The sequence below is a fragment of the Staurois parvus genome, unplaced genomic scaffold, assembly GCF_062004578.1.
Source record: "Staurois parvus isolate SC_StPar_1 unplaced genomic scaffold, SC_StPar_1.0 ptg000410l, whole genome shotgun sequence".
NCBI lineage: Eukaryota > Metazoa > Chordata > Amphibia > Anura > Ranidae > Staurois > Staurois parvus.
In genome coordinates this window covers 112,233-131,760 of record NW_028318206.1, presented here as the reverse complement: position 1 = coordinate 131,760, position 19,528 = coordinate 112,233, and the positions used below count along the sequence as shown (strand labels likewise).

Sequence of the window (19,528 nt, the reverse complement as noted above, 5' to 3'; positions counted from 1 at the left end):
CCAGCCTAACTGAACAAGCTGAGGTTAGAGCAGCGGTTCTCAACCTGTGGGTGGCGATCCCTTTGGGGGTCGAACGACCCTTTCACAGGGGTCACCTAAGACCATCGGAAAACACATATTTCTGATGGTCTTAGGAACCGAGACACAGCTTCTCTATCCGTCTCCAGGCGGGTCCACCCTCATGCAGATACACCCACATACGAGTACCCGGTGTGATGACATCATTGCGCCAACCCCATCACATACACCCCATACAAATACAGGTGTATGTGACAGGGATGGCGCCATAATGTACTTATCTGGACCAGTCACACACGTGTAAAGAGCAGCTACTGTGTAGAATGCGGCTACTCTGTTAAAGCAGCAGTATTGGAGGTAAAACGACACTCATGACTTATAATTACTGGGTAAATAATTTTATGGTTGGGGGTCACCACAACATGAGGAACTGTATTAAAGGGTCACAGCATTAGGAAGGTTGAGTACCACTGGGTTAGAGGCTGATGGTTATTATGCAGTAGTGAGCCAGATTTTGCTCTCTCCAGCTTTAGTAAATAAACCCCCATAGGTCATAGATGTGATACTTATTAGATTCAGTTCAACATTGTCCTGACTCACCTCTCTTGCAGTTACCTCTCTTGAGGGTACTAGTTTAGTAACCCCCTAGATCTGCTGATGGAGGGAACCCCAGTTTGTCCCTTTTTATTTTAATACCCTGATCCTCCCACCCTCAGGTTAATGTGCTCGCCCTATTTTTACTGTCTTGTATCTTCCACTTTGAAGGCTGTAACTTCTTCCATGTCTACAGATTCCAAACTGCCAACATAGATTTGTGCTTGTCCAAAAGCCTAAAGCATATTTTATTTGATTATTTATTACAGGTACTTGCATAGTGCCATCAATTTATGCAGGGCTTTACATATATATTGTACATTCACATCACTCCCTAACCCTCAAGGGGTGTACAATCTAAGGTCCCTAACTCACATTCATACATACACATACTAGGGCCAATTTAGACAGGAGCCAATTAACCTACCAGCATGTCTTTGGAGTGTGGGAGGAAACCCACGCATGCACAGGGAAAAATGCAACATCCACCCAGGTAGTGCTGTGATAGGGATTCGAACCAATGACCCTAGTGCTGCTAGGTAGAAGTGCTAACCACTAACCAGTGCTGGCCACTGTGTGTATGAGGCTATGGTCAGGACAGCTGCTTGCTGACATAGCTAAGGTACCCATCCAGTGCAGGGCAGGCATGTCGCTGTGTGTGATGCTGAATAAGTATGCTTTTTCCCAGGGCAAGCACTGTTTCAGCCATCTCACAGGTTCTTTTGAAGTTCTGTGCATTTTACCTTTCCCAACTAGAGGTAGTTCTTTACCCACATCCTCATCAGAATTTTCACCTTCAAACAAGCCTCAATGTATTACATAGTTACATAGTCTGGCTGAAAAAAGACAAAAGTCCATCCAGTTCAACCATCAAAAAAAAAAGTTATATTATACCTGCAGTTGATCCAGAGGAAGGTAAAAAAAACGCAAAGCAGATCCAATTTGCTCCTGTAGGGAAATAAAGTTCCTTCCTGATCCCCCGAGAGGCGATCGGATATTCCCTGGATCAACTTTACCTATAAATGTTAGTATCCAGTTATATTCTGTGTATCCAAGAAAGAATCCAGGACTTTTTTAAAGCAATCCACTGAGCTGGCCAGGACCAACTCTTGAGGGAGTCTATTCCACATTTTCACAGCTCTTACTGTGAAGAAACCTTTCCGTGTTTGGAGATTAAATTTCTTTTCCTCCAGATGTAAAGAGTGCCCCCTTGTCCTCTGTGATGACCTCAGGGTGAATAGCTCTACACCGAGTTCACTATATGAACCACTGATGTATTTATACATGGAGATCATATCCCCCCTTATGTATTATACATGGAGATCATATCCCCCCTTATGTATTATACATGGAGATCATATCTCCCCCTTATTTATTATACATGGTGATCATATCCCCCTTATGTATTATACATGGAGATCATATCCCCCCCTTATGTATTATACATGGAGATCATATCCCCCCTTATGTATTATACATGGTGATCATATCCCCCCCTTATGTATTATACATGGAGATCATATCCCCCCTTATGTATTATACATGGAGATCATATCCTCCCTTATGTATTATACATGGTGATCATATCCCCCCTTATGTATTATACATGGAGATCATATCTCCCCCTTCTGTATTATACATGGTGATCATATCCCCCTTATGTATTATACGTGGAGATCATATCCCCCTTAATCTCCTCTTCTCAAGAGAGAATACATTCAGTTCCTCTAATCTTTCCTCATAGCTGATCTCCTCCATGCCTCTTATAAGTTTGGTTGCCCTTCTCTGTACTTTCTCCAGTTCCCCAATGTTCTTTTTGTGAATTGGTGCCCAAAACTGAACTGCATATTCCAGATGAGGTCTTACTAATGATTTGTACCGGTGTAATATGATATCTCTCTCTCTGGAGTCTATACCTCTTCTAATACAAGAGAGGATTTTGCTCACTTTAGAAACCTCAGCTTGGCATTGCATGCCATTATTAAGCCTGTGATCTACCAGAACCCCAAGATCCTTCATTGATTCCCCCAGTTGTACCCCCCCCAGTATGTATGATGCATGCATATTCTTAGCCCCCAAGTGCAGAAACCTTACATTTATCAACATTAAACCTCATTGCTACATAGTTTCCCAATTACACAGAGCATTGACTTAATGTAATTGACAAGAGGTTAACCTGCTTCCTGAATGGTGACTGCTGGAAGATGATTGGTTCTTATTGTAAATCTACCATGCTAGTAGTCACTACCACTGCTGATCTCCTCCTGATTATAGTAATTGACTAGTTGTTATACTGGGCCTTTTGGCTTCATAATGGCATTTTTGTTTCTTGACAATACTTAGTAGCTGACACCTGGAACGAGCGTGCTGAGCACAGAGGTCAGAATAAAGTTTGACACCATTACCAATGTATTTAGTCTTACTCAGCGGCTTGGTTTTGAAATCAGAGGTTCAGCATGACCGCCTAGCAACTAGAATTTTTGAGATCGGAGTGGCAACTTTGAAGTTTACTTTGTCATATGTTGCATTATTTCGTCTGTCTTGGTTCCACTTCTGTCATTCTTTCTGTAATTTTTTTGTTTTTCTTTCTGTATCTTGCCGTTTTACATCACAGGAACTTTACGGTGGAGATGTACTTCAGAAATGACAGCCACCACCCACCTTACCCATTAACGCTCCCAGGCTGTGTACACAGCTGCCCCCTAGACAAGTTCCACGATTTGTTACAGGCGGTGATCACGAAGGACTGGGAGAAAGAATGTCAGCTCTCTAGCTCAACCAAAGACACGGGTGAGTGACACCACAAACTAAGAATACACGGCTTGACCGCTCAATAAAAGGCAAAAAAAGCTCAATTTACAAAGCTTTAATACAAAAATAAGGACACTTATCCTGGTGTGTTCAGCTTTGTGAACTGAGATTAGATACTTTTGTCTTTATTTATTTAGCATGCTAGTGTTCACAAATTGAAGGTATAGAGGGGTGGCAAAGAACTTGTCATCCTGCTATGTTTTATGTAGAGTTTTTGGGTTTATAAATCCACACTAATTATTAGTGAGACGGAGATATTTATATGACACATATCTACGTGTCATGTTAGGTGGCTACCCCCTTCTTTTTTCCTATACGCTTAGCTTGAGCACTTTCCTCCCCCAGAGTGAGATTGGGAGATGGAGAGGCATCTGTTGATTAGCCCATCACTATGCTTTTTCCTGCTGTCAGTCTGTACACATACAGTATGCACTGTTGGAGAGCCTGACTGGCTCTTAGTGCTGGCCATTTCTATTTCCAGTCTTATGCTAGCCATACACTAGTCAAAAAATCATTTCAATGTGTTTTAAAAAAAAAAAAAACTTGGTTGTGAGAGCAAGCGATATTCCCATCATGTAATGACTGATTTTTCGAACAATAAATCACTTGTTTTGTTACATATTCAAAGCACAAACACATTTTTAAGGGCAAGAAAAACCTTAATCTTTCAGTTTATCGTTTTGTTCGGCAGAAGTTTTCTAACTTTCTTAGACTTTTTTTGGCTCAAAGTCGATTTGTGCCGCTTAACCACTTCCCGTCCGGCCCATGTACATAAACGACCGGATGGGAGCAGTGCAGGAGCGGGTTGCCGTTCATAAACGGAGCCTGCATATACAGCCTGTGCGCACTCCCTAGGAGTGCGTGGCACCACAATCCGATGCCCGCTGTGTCTTCCAGACACAGAGGAACACCGATCGCTGTACAGGACCTCTGTGTGACGTCCTGATCATGTGATAACTGATTGGCCTGTCAGTGATCAAATGAAAAGTAGTAAGTAAGTTGTCACTTGCTGACCTCATTGCTTACTACTAGTGAAATCTGCGAATGATCACAGAGGTCACAAGGTATAAGGCTATTCACAACAGCCTTGTACCGTGTGACAAGCTGTGACCAATCACAGCTCACTCAGTATTTCTCAATGGCTGCAAGAATGCAGTCAGAGAGAAGGAGAAATTATTGCTTTTACAGCCTTTATGGGTGTAAAAGCAATCGGTGTAAAAAACAAAAATCTTTAGCATCCCCCACAAGTAGTACAGTATCACCATGGTGACACTGTACTGCTAGGATGACAGTATGTTAAAAAAAAATTAATATATAAAAATGTAAAAAAAAAACTTTTCTTTTTTGAGAAGAGATCACAAAAAGATGCTTTAATCAGATAAGTGCAAAATAAAGACACGGACACAAGCACTATCGCATGGACTGTATTTATTGAAGGACTCACATTACTAGTTTTATTTTATGTACAATATTTTTATTATTGTTTTGTATTGGATCAACTGTGGGTATAGGATCTTTTTTTTTTTTTTTTTCTTTTTCCTGTGGTTGAACTGGATAACTGGATGAACTTTTGTCTTTTTTTTTTTTTTTTCAGCCAGACTAACTATGTATTTGCACTGGGTAGCAATGCTGTGATTATAGCACAGCACTGGTTTAATATTTCAATATCGGTGAACAAATATGGGAACACTACACAATATAGTGTCAGTGTATGATTCACACATTCAGATTAGTAGGTAGCACATGATTGCACTAAAGGTGTTTTTTTGTTTTTGTGGGTTTTTTTTTTTGGTTGCGTCTTTTTTTACATTGGTATGCTATATTATAAGTTCCACAGTGAGTGAGAATCTGATTATCTATGCATGCTGTTCTTCTTTTTTTTTTTTCCTTTCAGAAGTCATTATCGCATTGGTCGCCTGTGGATGTATCCTCTTTCTGCTCATCGTCCTCTTGCTCACAGTTCTCCTCCGACAGAATTCACAAACAATTGGCTATCAGCATGTTTCAGATATGGGGGAGGAACACAGCTGATGGATAGGCAGTGCTCTGCTCTAGTACCCGTGGCCTTTCTGCCTCTCAATCCTGATGATCCAGTGACCATGAGAGGAAACTGAAGGATTCTTCTTTTAAGCAGAATTTTAATATTTACAAGATTTTAGGCTCTGGATCAACAAAATACGTTGATTTTTACTTTTAAAGACTGATAATGGGAACAAGACAATGCAATGAATAGGATGGACATCAGATGTGTGCAGATAATTGTATCATGCTAAGTGAGATGTTCAGGATGATTCTAATGCCTCGCCTGTCCTTGTGTAGAGTACACTGTGGGTGTATTGTAGTCCCCAGGCCGCTATTCTAAGGAGATTAATCTGTCGGTTTTCTTTTACTTCTTTGTGCTGACTGCAGAAGAGGAAGGTACAAGGCTTGATGCATCTGTGAGCAGCACAGACATAATCACTCGATCATGAATACCGTTGATGTGGTGTCTCTCATATTCTTGCACTCATTTGCAAAATCTTGAACAAGGGAATATGGTGGTGCTGCAATAGGTAAACTTGACTTTTATTATATATACAGCTGGAATCCGATCAGCTGCTTCTGATCACAGCTGCAATTCCTGGGATATCTTCCCTGACGGCACCCTTGACCTCAGAGATGATCCTGCTTGCCTAGTCGTGAAGGACTTTTGAGGGTTTTAAGAAGCTTGGTCTGTGTTTTCTGGCCCCAAGACTGACTCTTGAGATCTGCTTCCAATTCATATTTACCTGTTCTGCTGCCCATGCTGACTTGTTTTGAAGAGATAAACTTGCTGAAGAGTCTCCAGCATCCTGCACACTTCAGGTGTCAGATGCTTAATTCCCTGCTGTGTTCCTTTTTGCAGGCTATTACGCCATTACTGCCTCCTGTACTGGTTTAAAGGCCAGCAGATGAAACCACAGCAGATTTTCAGCAGGTTTATGTCTTAGAGACAGCAGCACGATAGGTAAGTATTGTTTTCTTTAGATTGAGTGAGTGCTTTTATTTAGCTTTTTTTAAATGTTGAGCCGCTTAAATGGTGTCTGAAGGAACATAACCTGGAAATGATTTTCTAAAAATCTTCCAAAACACACTGGTTAAATCCCGTTATATATGTTTGTGGCCTTTGTCACATCTCTATCTTGAGGCTTAGGAAAAAGTAAGAAGAGAGCTGGGCATAGGTGTTGATTCCTCTTAGCTGAAAGATGTTGTCATGGAAGAGTTCTAGAAGTGCAATCAGGGGTAGGTCTAAGCTGAAAGATGTTGTCATGGAAGAGTTCTAGAAGTGCAATCAGGGGTAGGTCTAATCTGTTATTTCTCTTTCTCCAGTTTTATTATTTATGACCTCATGTCCTTTTCTGATATGTTGCAAACCATGCAATGGACCTATCTAGTGGTAAAGAATATTGTGGTGTTTATCCATGGTAGTCGTTTATAGACCAGCTGTATATCTGTCCTGCCCAGGTAACACTGCTCCTTTTTACTCGCTTTTTGTATTTTTTAAATGTCTCAATGTGTGTTTTTAGCTATTTTAGACTTGCACTGTTTTTTTGTTATCCCATTGCCAGATTCTTGAATAACTTCATTTAAAGTATAACTAAAGGCAAAAGTTTTTTTTTTTTTTTTTTGGACAAAGTGGAGAGGGATTAGAACACCTGTTAGGTTGTTTTTTTTTTTTATTGCTGTCTGTGCCCCCATTAGGGAGATTTGCCCTCTCTCTTTGTCCTGTTTACCATTCTCATCAAAATTGAAAGTAAAAGAACCCCCAAATTTTGGATTGGTCTCCGAACAGTAATATACGGGTAAATATTACAATGGGGGCACTAGTTCTGGTGACCTGGGGGGGGGGGTCCCCAAGGAATTCCCTTAATTTGCAGAGATTTTCTCACTTTCTGTTTTTTGGCTATGGGACAGTAAATGAAGGTAAATCTCCCCAATGGGACACAGATGGCAAAACTGACAGGGTTATAACCCTCCTTTGCTCTATCCAAAATGTGTGTATGTGTGGGGGGTTGCCTATAGTTCTACTTTGTGTACTGTTGGCATTATGATCATGTATTGGGTTCATTTGCATATTCATTTTAGTTGAAAATTGTTCATCCCTGTCACCTGGAGTGATGAAAGGAAGGTAATATGTGAACAGACTGTTTCAGCTAATTTTTCAATAGCAGTAATATTACATCACCTGGAGGCAGTGTATGATGATAATGAAGTGATAGCCTGTGCCTTGGTTCACCTGTGACTGTCTTCATTGTGCATTGGTGACCGGTACACCTTAAAGGGTTAATCTGGCCAGAACTGATTATTTTGGGTATGTGATGAGCAGAATCATCCACTGTTGTCTTGATCATAGTAGCTAGATCCAAGCAATAATACTGGTTTTAGTAATTGCTGGAATTTTATCTTTACCACAGCTATAAGGGTACATGCACACAGCCGTATCTGGCCATAAAGTGTACATTCTGGCATTTTGTTTCCCCACCAGGGAGGGCACAAGTGCTGCATACAATCACTATATAGAAGTCAACGGCTGTTCGCAGTTGTACACAAATAATTGTGTAAATATGTGTATGGGCGTACAACTCTCACACCAGTACACAGTGACGTGTTTACTCAAGTAGCAGCGTATAACTGCACACAGTCATCAATTGCTATGGCTGGTTACATTCAACCCCTTTGGACTCCCTGCTGAGGACACGAATCAGAATTTGCGGTATTCGGTTAGATTTGGCCACGTACAAGTACCCCATTCTGTTTAGTTACTAAGGGGAACACGTACACTTTCCCGCTTCAGAGAGTACCAGTACCCTTCCATAGGTCCACCAAGTGGAACACAATCTGCAGTAACCTTTACTTCTGTAAAAATTGTTATTTTAAAGATGTTGGCTTATTTTGCACATTACCCTAACTTTTTTCAATGTTTCCATTGTCTTTAATCTTTGTCAAATGACCAAAATTGAATGTGACATTTAAGAAATAAATTGGAAGGTGATAATTAAATATGCTTGTTTTGTAGTAATATCTTGTTATTGTCAAAGGGTAGAATTGGAGAGGAATACTGATTTTGTAGGCCATCAAGACTCCTAGAAATAATGTATATGTGAAGGCCACCCATTTTTAATTTTTGATAGAGTATAGAAAAAGTTAAACTGCACACAACAGGAAGGTAAAGAAAACCTTTACAAAGCAAGGGGAAAATTCCCCTCCCCGTAACAGAAAATGTTCCTATTCCTGTTCTGCTGATAACTTGAAATGTTGAATTTTCCTCTCTTCCAGTCCTGGTGTGAATGGTTGCCAGTACAGAGAATGTAAATCTGCCAAACAGGGTTAGAGAGCACATTAAAAAAACAGAGAGGGATTCTAACCCCTCACTGCTTTGTCAGAATCAGAAATGGGGAACACCAGATGTCCCTTGGCCCTGTCCAGATGGATGTATGCATTCCCTCCACTGCAGATTCAACCTCAGATACTCTGCAAAATTGAGGACGAATAGATTCTGGTGATCCTCATTGCTCTGAATTGGCTGCAGGAGAACTTGCTATACAGATGTTTAGCAGATGAGCCTTGGCCTTCACCAAACAGGCCAGACCTCCTGGCACAGGGTCCACTGTTCCACCCTGATTTATTGGCATAGCAGTTGAAACCCAGGTTTTAAAGGACAGGCGCATCCATGACAATGTCATTCCCATCTTTCTCAAGGTGAGAAAATCTTTTTTTTTTTTTTTTTTTTTTTTTTGGCTGGTGTGAAAGCAAGCGCCTTAATGCCCAGGAAAGGAAAAAAAAATCTATCCCTCTCATTCTGGTCATCCTCCTCTAATATGGACCAGCATCTAGTTTTAGTACTCTAATGGATGAGGTTTCTGCTTTGTACACTCTTCAAGTAATTTCTACAAGAAATTGCTCGTGTTAATCCCCCACCTTCAAGCATCCATTTCACAGGTTTGCAAGGCAGTCTCCCGGCCTTCTGTTTATACTTTCTCAAAGTTTTACCGTGTAGATCTTCAGGCCTCTGCTGATGCAAGCTTCAATGGCAAGCAATCATGAGTGTTTCAGGTCTGCTGCCTCTTGGTTTTTGTCATCCTGTTTGCTGCCCACCCCTTCCTTTTTTTTTTTTTTTTTTTTTTTCTTTTCTTTTTTGCTTGTGGAAGTCCCCTGTTCTATGTTCTTCCTGTCCAATTAAGATAATAGGAATTTGGACTTCTAAGTAAATCTTGGCGCACAGTTCAGGACACGCAGGTCCATTCCCTTCTGTCTCTTTATTGCTTGCTATGAAACTGGGGTCCTAAGGACTGGTGAAGGTTATAAGAGGGTGCTTTGGGGGTGTTCCCAGCAAAGCTTTTACCAGTGCCCAATTATCTGAAGGGAGCAGCAAATAGGCTCCATGGCCTATGATTTCCTGTTCAGTACATTTTCATATCTTGAGTACAGTACAGAAGTCAAAAGTCCAATTTTTTTTTTTTTTTTTTGCTGCAGTAACAAATAAGAAAAAAAATGAATGGTGGGCATGATTGAGAGAGGGAGGGTTTGGGGTCAATTTGAATAATTCCTGGACATACACTTAAGAGTAAGGATCTGTTAAGTATGGCCATAGATTTACTTTAGAGTGTTTTTAATAAAATGTTTGTTATACTTTAAACACACCCCCACTACTTATGACATTAGCAGATCATGCTAATATAATCAAAGAGCTCCAAACGGATGTTTTGTATCCTCAGTTCAAAATGGAGGGCAAGGTTGTACAATTCCACACATCTACCTTTTGACTATAATGACTTTGTCATAGATCTGTGTTTAAATTGTATCTAATATTTGTGGTAATGTACCGTATTTGCCGGCGTATAAGACGACCCCCAACATTTCCACTCAAAATATAGAGTTTGTTATATACTCGCCGTATAAGACTACCCCCTCTTCCGCACACCTTCCACACACCAAATAAAACGTAAAAGAACATCAGATTTGATTTCAACATCTTAATTTATATTCGCAGTATACCCCTGTGTGCATTTATTGTTACCGGTTTCACATGAGTGCCATTAGTATTAGTGCCACTACAGTACCTGTCATTGTCACCATTGTACGCGACCGCAGCGCCTCCGGCCAGTCCCTGCATCTCCCTGTAATTGGCACTAGTGCGCATGTGCGAGCTCTGCATAGACAAGGGGCGGGCCAGAGCGCCGCTGCTTCCCGCCGAGGAGAAAAGGCTGGCACCCCTGTATCGCTGCTGATGCTCGCCGCAGCCACGCTGATGACCCGCTGCGGCCGCACTGGATGGTATGTAGAATGAGGTGGGCATCGGGAGGCCACTATGGCAGCTATATCTATCCCAACTGAAGTGCACCCGGCGTATAAGACGACCCCCCCACTTGGAGGCATGTTTTTCAGGGCAAAAAAGTCGTCTTATACGCCGGCAAATACGGTAGGTTGTTTTTTTTGTGTGTTTTTTGTATGAATTTCAGTTCTTCTACAATGCAAATTTTATGCATGCCCTGCAATGGAATTTTCATCTTTCCTGGAGAAAAAAAATGCAATTGAAGTTTAAGCATACTATACAAACAGTACAAAAGAAAAAAAACATTTATTCAAGCTGAGTTTACCAAGCAAACATTATATACACTGCTGGGTCCACACATTTCTAAACATAATAGCATGAATACATATATACAAGGTGCTGCTCTATATATGTTCTTGAAGAGCCTATAGTGCCTTCCTTTAAATGCAGACTGTGAAATCCATCCAACAATGGCTCCACCCCGGTACTGCTCAAGTGCAAAGTACTGCAAGAGAATCCCAGCAAAGAAGACATGGCTATTTTTTAATTTTTTTTTTTTGCCCCATTTTCACATATTGGTCCCAGGTAGAAAATGGCAGCTGTTGACTCAATCAGGTTTAAATTACTTGTTTTTTAAGAAGCAACTTCTCTGGTTCCTTTCCTCCTCCTTACAAAGCAAATACTGCATTGATTGGATTTTCTATCATTCCCACTACTCAGCTCTTGGAATCAGCTTACTGTCTGTTGTACAAGTCCGCACCACGCTTGAGATCAAATTATACACATACCCCTCAATGGTTTTAGTTTTTTTTTTTTCTTTGTGCACTGAGAAATGCATCTTGAATTTTAGACAGATTCTGTGGGGGGGTCAGCATTTTAATTAACAACATGGGGACTAAAGAGATATGATTACTGCGAAGGTAGCTTCAATTCTATGTGAAGGGCCGAGGAATATTTTCTGATCTATGTAATGGAAGCATTTAATAATACACAACGTTCTTGTACTGTATAGTGCTAATCTAGGGAAGGGTTTCCCTAGAAAACGGCATTTTTCATTTCAGCCAAAAGTTAGACGTAGGTCAAACCGTAAAAAAGGACCCAGGAGACTAACACTCCCCGGAACTGCGAAGGACGAGTTTCAGTGATCGAAGGGGTCATAGTCACTGCCTACTTTGACAAGTAACTACGTTTTAGCACAACTTGTTGAGGACTGGGGCTAGGCACAGGTTATAAAACACTACACTTTAGTAACCTCTGGAACACTATCCACACAGCCAGATACACAATTGAGGCTCATACAGTTGCTGTTTTACGTGCCAAGGATTTGTATTCTGTACAGCCAGCCTTGTGATTTGCACACTTCAACCCTTGGCAAAGCAAGGCAGATGGCAATATTTTTTTTTATGAGTTCAAGTCCAAAGCCACCTCATGGATTGTTTATTGGGTGTTATGGGACCCGCTTCTAACAGTGCGCTTGTTCTCCTTGCTGCAAGAGATATCATGTTAAATACTCCACTCTGATCCTGTATTTGACATTCACTTACAGAACGCAGGACCCATTATGAAGCCTTTGATTTGCTGCAGTGGATTCTTTTACAGTTAGAGAACATTTGTCAACAAGAGGAGAGCCGCCTCTGCCAAAGAGATATAACAGACTGTCTTCTCCCCAGGCCTTTTTTTTTTTAATCTTTTATTCATATCTTGTTCAACCAGGGTTACGCCAGACATTGCTAGGGGTTTCATACGCAGCATAAAGCATGCCTTACAATGGTGATCAGTGGTAGTGTTCATTTCTCTTGCTGATCACCAATGTATGGGGGCACTCATGCTGCTGCCAGCAAATATAAAGGGTGAACGTTTCTAACATGGGTGGGGTACCTTCATACTGACCACTAATATAAGGGGCTCTTTTATTGATCATTATTGGAAGAGGGCATTTTTCCACTGGCCACCACTGTAAAGGGACACTGCCATGTGACCTTTCTGCATTTCTTTTTCGGCCATTATTATTTGTTTTCTTTTACTAAAAGTCTAGCTGTTGTGCAGTGATGGGGGAGTATTAATATATAGTCCACTCCAGGTATCAATTATGCTAGATACACCTCATTACCTATTCCTTTATATTATATTTATCACCTACTGATGATGCTAATGGACTATGAGCTTGTATAATCAATTTTAGCAGGGGTTCATTGAGGACCATAATTTATTTAAAGGATTCATCCATGGTTTAATAAATAAGTGAGAAAGGCTACAATAGAATGTTATAGATTTTGCTAGCCCACAGCGAGGATAAACTGTAGTTAGAAAGCACACAATGTGTTTACAGATACCCTAGAGAAGCTTTTATTTGACAAGCAGCAGTATATGGGCACAGCAGTCCGCTATTTTAGAAGCGGGCCCTTAAATCAACACCATAACCTGTATCCATATCCAATCGGTAGGGAGCTGATCCAAGAAACAATGTATTTTAGTAGGAGAGAGGCTGCTTGGACTCGAGCTCATGGCACATACTAACAACGGTGATCTTCCTGACTGCACAGCATGGCAGGCCTTAGCTCACAAGTTTTTGATGACCTGATTTATCAATCCTTTGGCAGACAAAACCATGATATATGTATTTCAAGTGTGTAGATTTCTGTTTTAAAGCTCTGTTTAAAATGGTACTAAAAGCCTTTTTTTTTTTTTTTTTTACCTCCTTCATACATTCTATGCATGAAGGTATAAAACCTTCAGCAAACAGTTCCCTCTGACCCCCAACTAAATACTTAACTAAGCCTAATCTCACTATAGCAATGTGCTTGAAAGCAGTGGCTCACCCGCTTCTCTCCCTCCTCATTGGCTCCAAGTGCTGTCAATCACAGCCAGTGAGGCAGGAGTAGGGCAAAAGGGGGCGGGACTCAGCAGCAAGCAGCTGCTTATGGATGCATGCAACAGACCTGAGAAAAAGAGGATTGGGGCTGCTCTGTGCAAAACCACTACACAGAGCAGGTAAGTATGACTATTTTTTAATTAAAAAAAAAACATTTTCACAGTCACCTAAATATTGGGGGTTATTTACTAAAACTGCATGGTGCAGCTCTACATAGAGACCAATCAGCTTCCAGGTTTTATTGTCAAAGCTTGATTGAACAAACGGAAGTTATAAACTGATTGTCTACCAGATTCTGAGTGCTCCAGTTTTTGTAAATCTCCTCCATTATTTAAATACAAGGGGTATGTGTTGTATTTTTGCTTGAGGCTTGATGTCCTTCATGTATTCTATCCAAACCTGTACAGTAATCCACTCATAAAACTTCTGTACTTTGTCTCTCTGCAATTATTCCCTATAATAAAGGCCAGTCACTACTACTCCTTGTCCTTGTGCAGGGGGCCGGTCTTGTGTCCGCCTTTCCCTGTAGCTTTCAACAGACAGCCTGTAGTTGGGGGGCCAGTGATGATAGCTGCCACTTAGCAGCAGAAAATGTTTAAAAAAAAAAAAAAAGCATTAACATCTCTTCTATGTAGACAATATTTGTTTAGCCCTTATTTCAGTTCTCAAGATGATTTCCCAAAATGCACATAAACTTCTGTTGCTTCTCCCCCAAGACATTTATCCTTCTGCTCCCCCAAAACATTTACCCTTCTGCCCCCACGCGACATTTACCCTTCTGCTCCCACACACGACATTTACCCTTCTGCTCCCACACGGCATTTACCCTTCTGCTCCCACACGGCATTTACCCTTCTGCTCCCAGTACCAAACACTGTCCCAAAAATCCTAAAAACTAAAAAAAAAAGTCATCAACGAATCAGCTGGTAACACCTACCATTCTTGGTTATGACCAATTAGTGGCAAGAAAAAAGTCCATTGGATTTTCTCTTGGGCTTCAGAAAATGAGGAATCTTGATTTGACCCAAGAAGCCCTGATGTGGAATCCCTCTTAACAGCTGCCAGAGGAAGACAAAAATATTTTTGAGAACACCTAAAACAAAAACTGTAATTAACAGGATGTGCTGTTCAAAGCCGACATTGTGCCTCCACCTTCCTTCCTACTCATCTATCCATGGTATTGCTCCCACACTGTGGGTACCATGCTGCAGGAGGTCGCTGCCTGTTTTTTTGTTTTTCCTTGCATACATATGACAGGCAGATCAGGACAGGGCAATAGGAACTTGTAAACTTCAAAAAACACAACCAGTATATGCCCGTCCGGATGTAACCGTACCCTCTGCTGGATGAGGTCAGTGCAATAAGGCACTATAGGAGTTTGGTTACTGCAGCCACAGCTTAGTGTCATGCCATAGGCCAGGCCTTCCATGACCGCTCATTTGTCTTTGTTTTTCCCTCGTGTGCTAGTTGACTCTTTAGCAGCAGTCCTTGTTTTTTTTGTCTCAGATTTGTCCTTTCCAGAATTTGAGGATCTGCTGCTTGGATCATCTTTTCTCCCCACTTGAATCCCCTTTGCCCGTAAGGCCCTCATCATCTCCTCCTGCTTCATCATTAAGAGAATCTCTCGACTCCAGATCAAGATATTAAAACCTGTAATGAAAAAAGGACAGCACAGTGTCAGGGACTGTAGAGCACTGCCATAAGCAGCTACATTCATGTAAAATCACTCCAGTCCTGCCCTAACCAAGCTGTTAATTTATAGTGTCCTCCCTGGGGAGATGTACCCCTCGATTTGTCCAGGGGAACATCGTCACCAAGAAGAAAAGTGGTTGGATTTTCAATCACTTTCTTTTTTGGATTTTCAAACATGTAGGTAACAGGCTACAAATATTAATTGTACCTCTAGCTTATACACAAACACAGAATATTTATTGCATCTTTGTCATGTTGACCCTGAGGTCATCACAGAGGACAAGGGGGCACTCTTTATGTCTGGAGGAAAAGAAATTTAATCTCCAAACACAGAAAGGTTTCTTCACAGTGAGAGCTGTGAAAATGTGGAATAGACTCCCTCAAGAGTTGGTTCTGGCCAGCTCAGTGGATTGCTTTAAAAAAAAGTCCTGGATTCTTTCCGAGATACACAGAATATAACTGGATACTAACATTTATAGATAAAGTTGATCCAAGGAATATCTGATTGCCTCTCGGGGGATCAGGAAGGATATTTTTTTCCCTGCAGGAGCAAATTGGATCATGGTTTGCTGGGGTTTTTTTTTCCCCTTCCTCTGGATCAACTGTGGGTATAGGATTATAGCTTTTTTTTTTTTTTTTTCTATGGTTGAACTGGATGGACTGTTGTCTTTTTTCAGCCAGATTATGTAACTATGTTATTCCTTTGTAGACCTGATAAAGAAGGATCTACTGAGCCCCCAGATTGCACTGGCTTTTCTCCTGTAAGGAACATGTCTGGACCTTATTGTTCAGCTTGCAGTACAAGCAGGAATGCGTCAGACAGAACATGTAATACAAGCAGACCCACCACCGTCTCTTCTGGGAGAGCTTCCCAATAGGAAAAGCTAGGAAAAAAACATGTTTTAAGTATAAGTTCCCCTTTAAAAAAAAAAATTCAAATTTTTTTGCAGGGTAAAAACTTTTTTTCTTAGGAGCCTGGAAAGCATTTTACCCACGAACATCAGATTGCAGGTGCCGTGTCAAGCTCCTGCAGACTGTCAGTGTAGTAAGATCCATGAACTACAAGGATGCTCAACAGCACCCTCACAATTCATTGAGAACTACAAGCCATCAGCTGCAGCTAGACTACACAGCTAGACAAGGTCTCTCTGGCTGTTGGTAGTTGTACTCCATATCAAATATAGGTGCAGTGCTAATATAAAGGTAATACCGTGCAAAATGCTAAAATGAATATCCAGCAATATGAATCATTGTTAGTCCATTGATATATAAAGTGAAAGTAGTGCTGATTAAAGTGACCAACATATTGGTATTAATAAATATATTCAGTAAGGTGAGTATTGGTGTATAAAGTGCAAAATATATAAGTTCACATATATTAGTAGACATGAAGTCCCAATACAAAATATCGGGTTAGAATTGATCCCTTTTAAATCTTCTGGTGATAAATCAAGTAATAGAATTGCGCACTCACCAGATGCGCAACAACATCACGCATTTGAGAATACAATCTCTCAGGTGGTCAGCTGGATCCTCTTACAGGGCTTCTACAACCTGGCATGGATTCCTCCCTGGGCTAACCATGGATAGCAGCAAATTCCTTCTCCTCATCAAGTGACCCTGTGGGTGGTTAGACTCATCAAGAGCCCAAGAAAGGATGCCACATAGTGTGATACTGCTTTCACAGGGTTTATTATCCAGTCACAGGTAACAACAAAGTAAACAACCAGAAATAACTGACCATATGTGGACTTTTTTGCACTTTATACACCAATACTCACCTTACTGAATGTCACTTTATATATTTATTAATACCAATATGTTGGTCACTTTAATCAGCACTACTTTCACTTTATATATCAATGGACTAACAATGATTCATTATTGCTGGATATTAATTTTATCATTTTGCACGGTATTAATACCTTTCTATTAGCGCTGCACCTATATTTGATATATTGATTTTGGAAGGTTGTTTGGTACCTTTTATTGGTGTTGCAGCTGCTTATCTATAGCACTCACTTTTGTGTTTTATGCTCATGGTAGTTGTAGTCCATTCATTCACAGAAGTCTATGAATGAATGATAAAACCCTGTGGGCAGAGTCCTGCACGGCCAAACTCTTTTCAAATTGTGACATCGGCTGCAGAGAGAAGATCTCTGGCTCGCTGTCACAGGCAGGGGGGATCCAGGGGAGAACTGCAGGAGCTGAAACGTGATACATGTTCCCGAAGCTGAACTTATCCTTTAAGAGGAACTGGGATTTCATTACTTATTAAAACAATCAATCAAACACGGGGGATTTCAGTGAAGCTCACAGATTCTGGTAAGGCAGCTCTCAAAATAAAACCTCAATGGGTACCCAGAAGCAGCTGAAAGCATGGATACACATAAGGGGGTGCGTGTGTGTGCACGCGCGTGTGTGTGTGTGTGTGTGTGTGTGTGTACACAACCCAGCTTGGGATTGAGCCCGCACATCTGCACTTGCTATGGGTGCAGCCACAGAAGAGGAGGGGCCAAGATCACCAGGAGGTGCTCCCAGAAGAGGAGGTTCAGGGCTGCTCTATGCAATACCACTGCACAGAACAGGTGAGTATAACATGTTTATTATTTTAATTTAAAGTGATTCTAACGGCTTGAATTTAAAAAAAAAAAAACCTGCTGTGTGCATTGGTTTTGCACAGAGCAGCCCGGATCTTCCTCTTCTCAGGTCCCCCGCTGGTGCTCCTGGCCCCTCCCTCCTGCTGGGTGCCCCCACAGCAAGTAGCTTGCTATGGGGGCACCCGAGCATGCGCAATCCCCAGCCGCTGCTTCGTGTGTCCTTTCACACACGGAGCCCCGACTTGACCCCCTCTCTCTTGGCTCACGCTACTGTCTCAACCAATGAAAAGAAAGAGACCTGGGATAGCCGAGACTCCAGTGCACATCACTGGATCAAGAAGGGGCTCAGGTGAGTATTTGGGGGGGGGGGGGATGCTGCGCAGAGAAGGTTTTTTACCTTTATGCATACAACGCACAAAGATAGAAAACCTTGAGCCTTTAAAGCCACTTTAAAAAACTGCCTTTAAAACTGCTTTAACTGTGAAGAACAAAGTATACAAATGTGTTATTGGTGAAATGAGAACGTTTTTACTACAATTTACAACAAACCAGAAGAATAAGCGTACCCATTCCTGATGCCAACAGATCTCCCATTGGGTTAAATTTATTGAGCTACAAATAAAACAGAATGGAAAAAGGTCAGATATAATATGTAAACTACAATACACAGAAATATGTTATTACAGGAAGTAATCCTATCAAATTTGTTATATCCCAGTCAGATTTGGATCTTCACCACACCCCACTATGTACCCCACACCCCTACTCCGCACTTCAGATAGTGAAAAAAATGTAAAAGTAAAATAAAACATGAAAAAATCCCCCCCCCCCCCCAAAAAAAACCAAAACATTTTTATGCAGCACACAATACACTGTGGTGTATAGACTTGCATGCAGTGTCTTTTTGTGACATTTTAATAAAGTTTAGATTTTAAAAAGAAGCAAACAGTCGGATGCATTGTAACAACACATCTCACACCCCTACAAATTGCAAACCAGCACACAAGCATTTTTACTTGCAAGGTGATGTGAATGAGCCCTTACTCTAGGACTTATTTGTCAGTTTGACAACAGGGGGTCTCAGACTTGTGCATTTCAAGCCTTCCATTGCCTTATTACTATTCTCACTGCATAGAGCGCTGAACAGGACACCTAACAAGGTGCATTATGGTCACAAAGTGGTTTAACCCCTTCACGCCTAAGGGGAAAACAAATCTGAACGCCTAAGCACAATTTTCAACTTTGATCTGTGTTAGTAAAACCGTACATATAACTACTTTGAGCATCCAGGGGGATTATACCTGTTTTTTTTCATGAAAAATTGGGATTTCATTTGGTGGTAAATGGTAATGAATATCTCCTGATTTTTTTTTTTTTTTTACCTAAAGGAAAACTGCCCCAAAATAGTAAAAAATAAAAATAAAAAACCCTTTTTTAAATTTAGCTGTATATTTCTTGGTACTACCATAACCTACCACCAAAGAACAACCCAAAATAACTTCTGCTTCTGACGATCGCAACAATACCACATGTGTGTATGTTAGTTGTTGTTTGTACCCGCAATACGGCCCAGAAACCGTTGTACACAATTTACTTCTTTTTTTTTTTTTTCAATTTTGCCACTGAAACTAATTAAAAAAATACATTACA

General features: G+C 40.9%; 2 protein-coding genes across 7 annotated transcripts in view; one reads left to right on the top strand and one right to left on the bottom strand.

The window, feature by feature from the left end:
* The window catches only part of ACP2 (acid phosphatase 2, lysosomal), a 34,457-nt gene extending 26,015 nt beyond the window's left edge, over positions 1-8,442 (top strand). Inside the window, exons 10-12 of one of the 2 annotated variants that reach the window (XR_016314130.1) lie at positions 3,227-3,402; positions 5,318-6,688; positions 6,744-8,442. Coding sequence is in view for 1 of the 2 variants with exons in the window: in XM_089686751.1 (XP_089542877.1) it covers positions 3,227-3,402; positions 5,318-5,454 (313 nt within the window). In the remaining variant the exon portion in view is untranslated. Of the gene's footprint in view, positions 1-3,226; positions 3,403-5,317 lie in introns of both variants that reach the window. The other variant, XM_089686751.1, reaches the window with a different exon arrangement.
* Positions 8,443-11,001: 2,559 nt separating this feature from the next.
* The window catches only part of DDB2 (damage specific DNA binding protein 2), a 58,973-nt gene continuing 50,446 nt past the window's right edge, over positions 11,002-19,528 (bottom strand). For all 5 annotated transcript variants that reach the window (XM_089686746.1, XM_089686747.1, XM_089686749.1 and 2 more), the window contains 2 exons: positions 18,445-18,490; positions 11,002-15,236 (listed from right to left, as the gene is read on the bottom strand). In XM_089686746.1, coding sequence (XP_089542872.1) covers positions 15,022-15,236; positions 18,445-18,490 — 261 coding nt within the window. In that variant the 3' untranslated portion in view covers positions 11,002-15,021. The remainder of the gene's footprint in view (positions 15,237-18,444; positions 18,491-19,528) is intronic.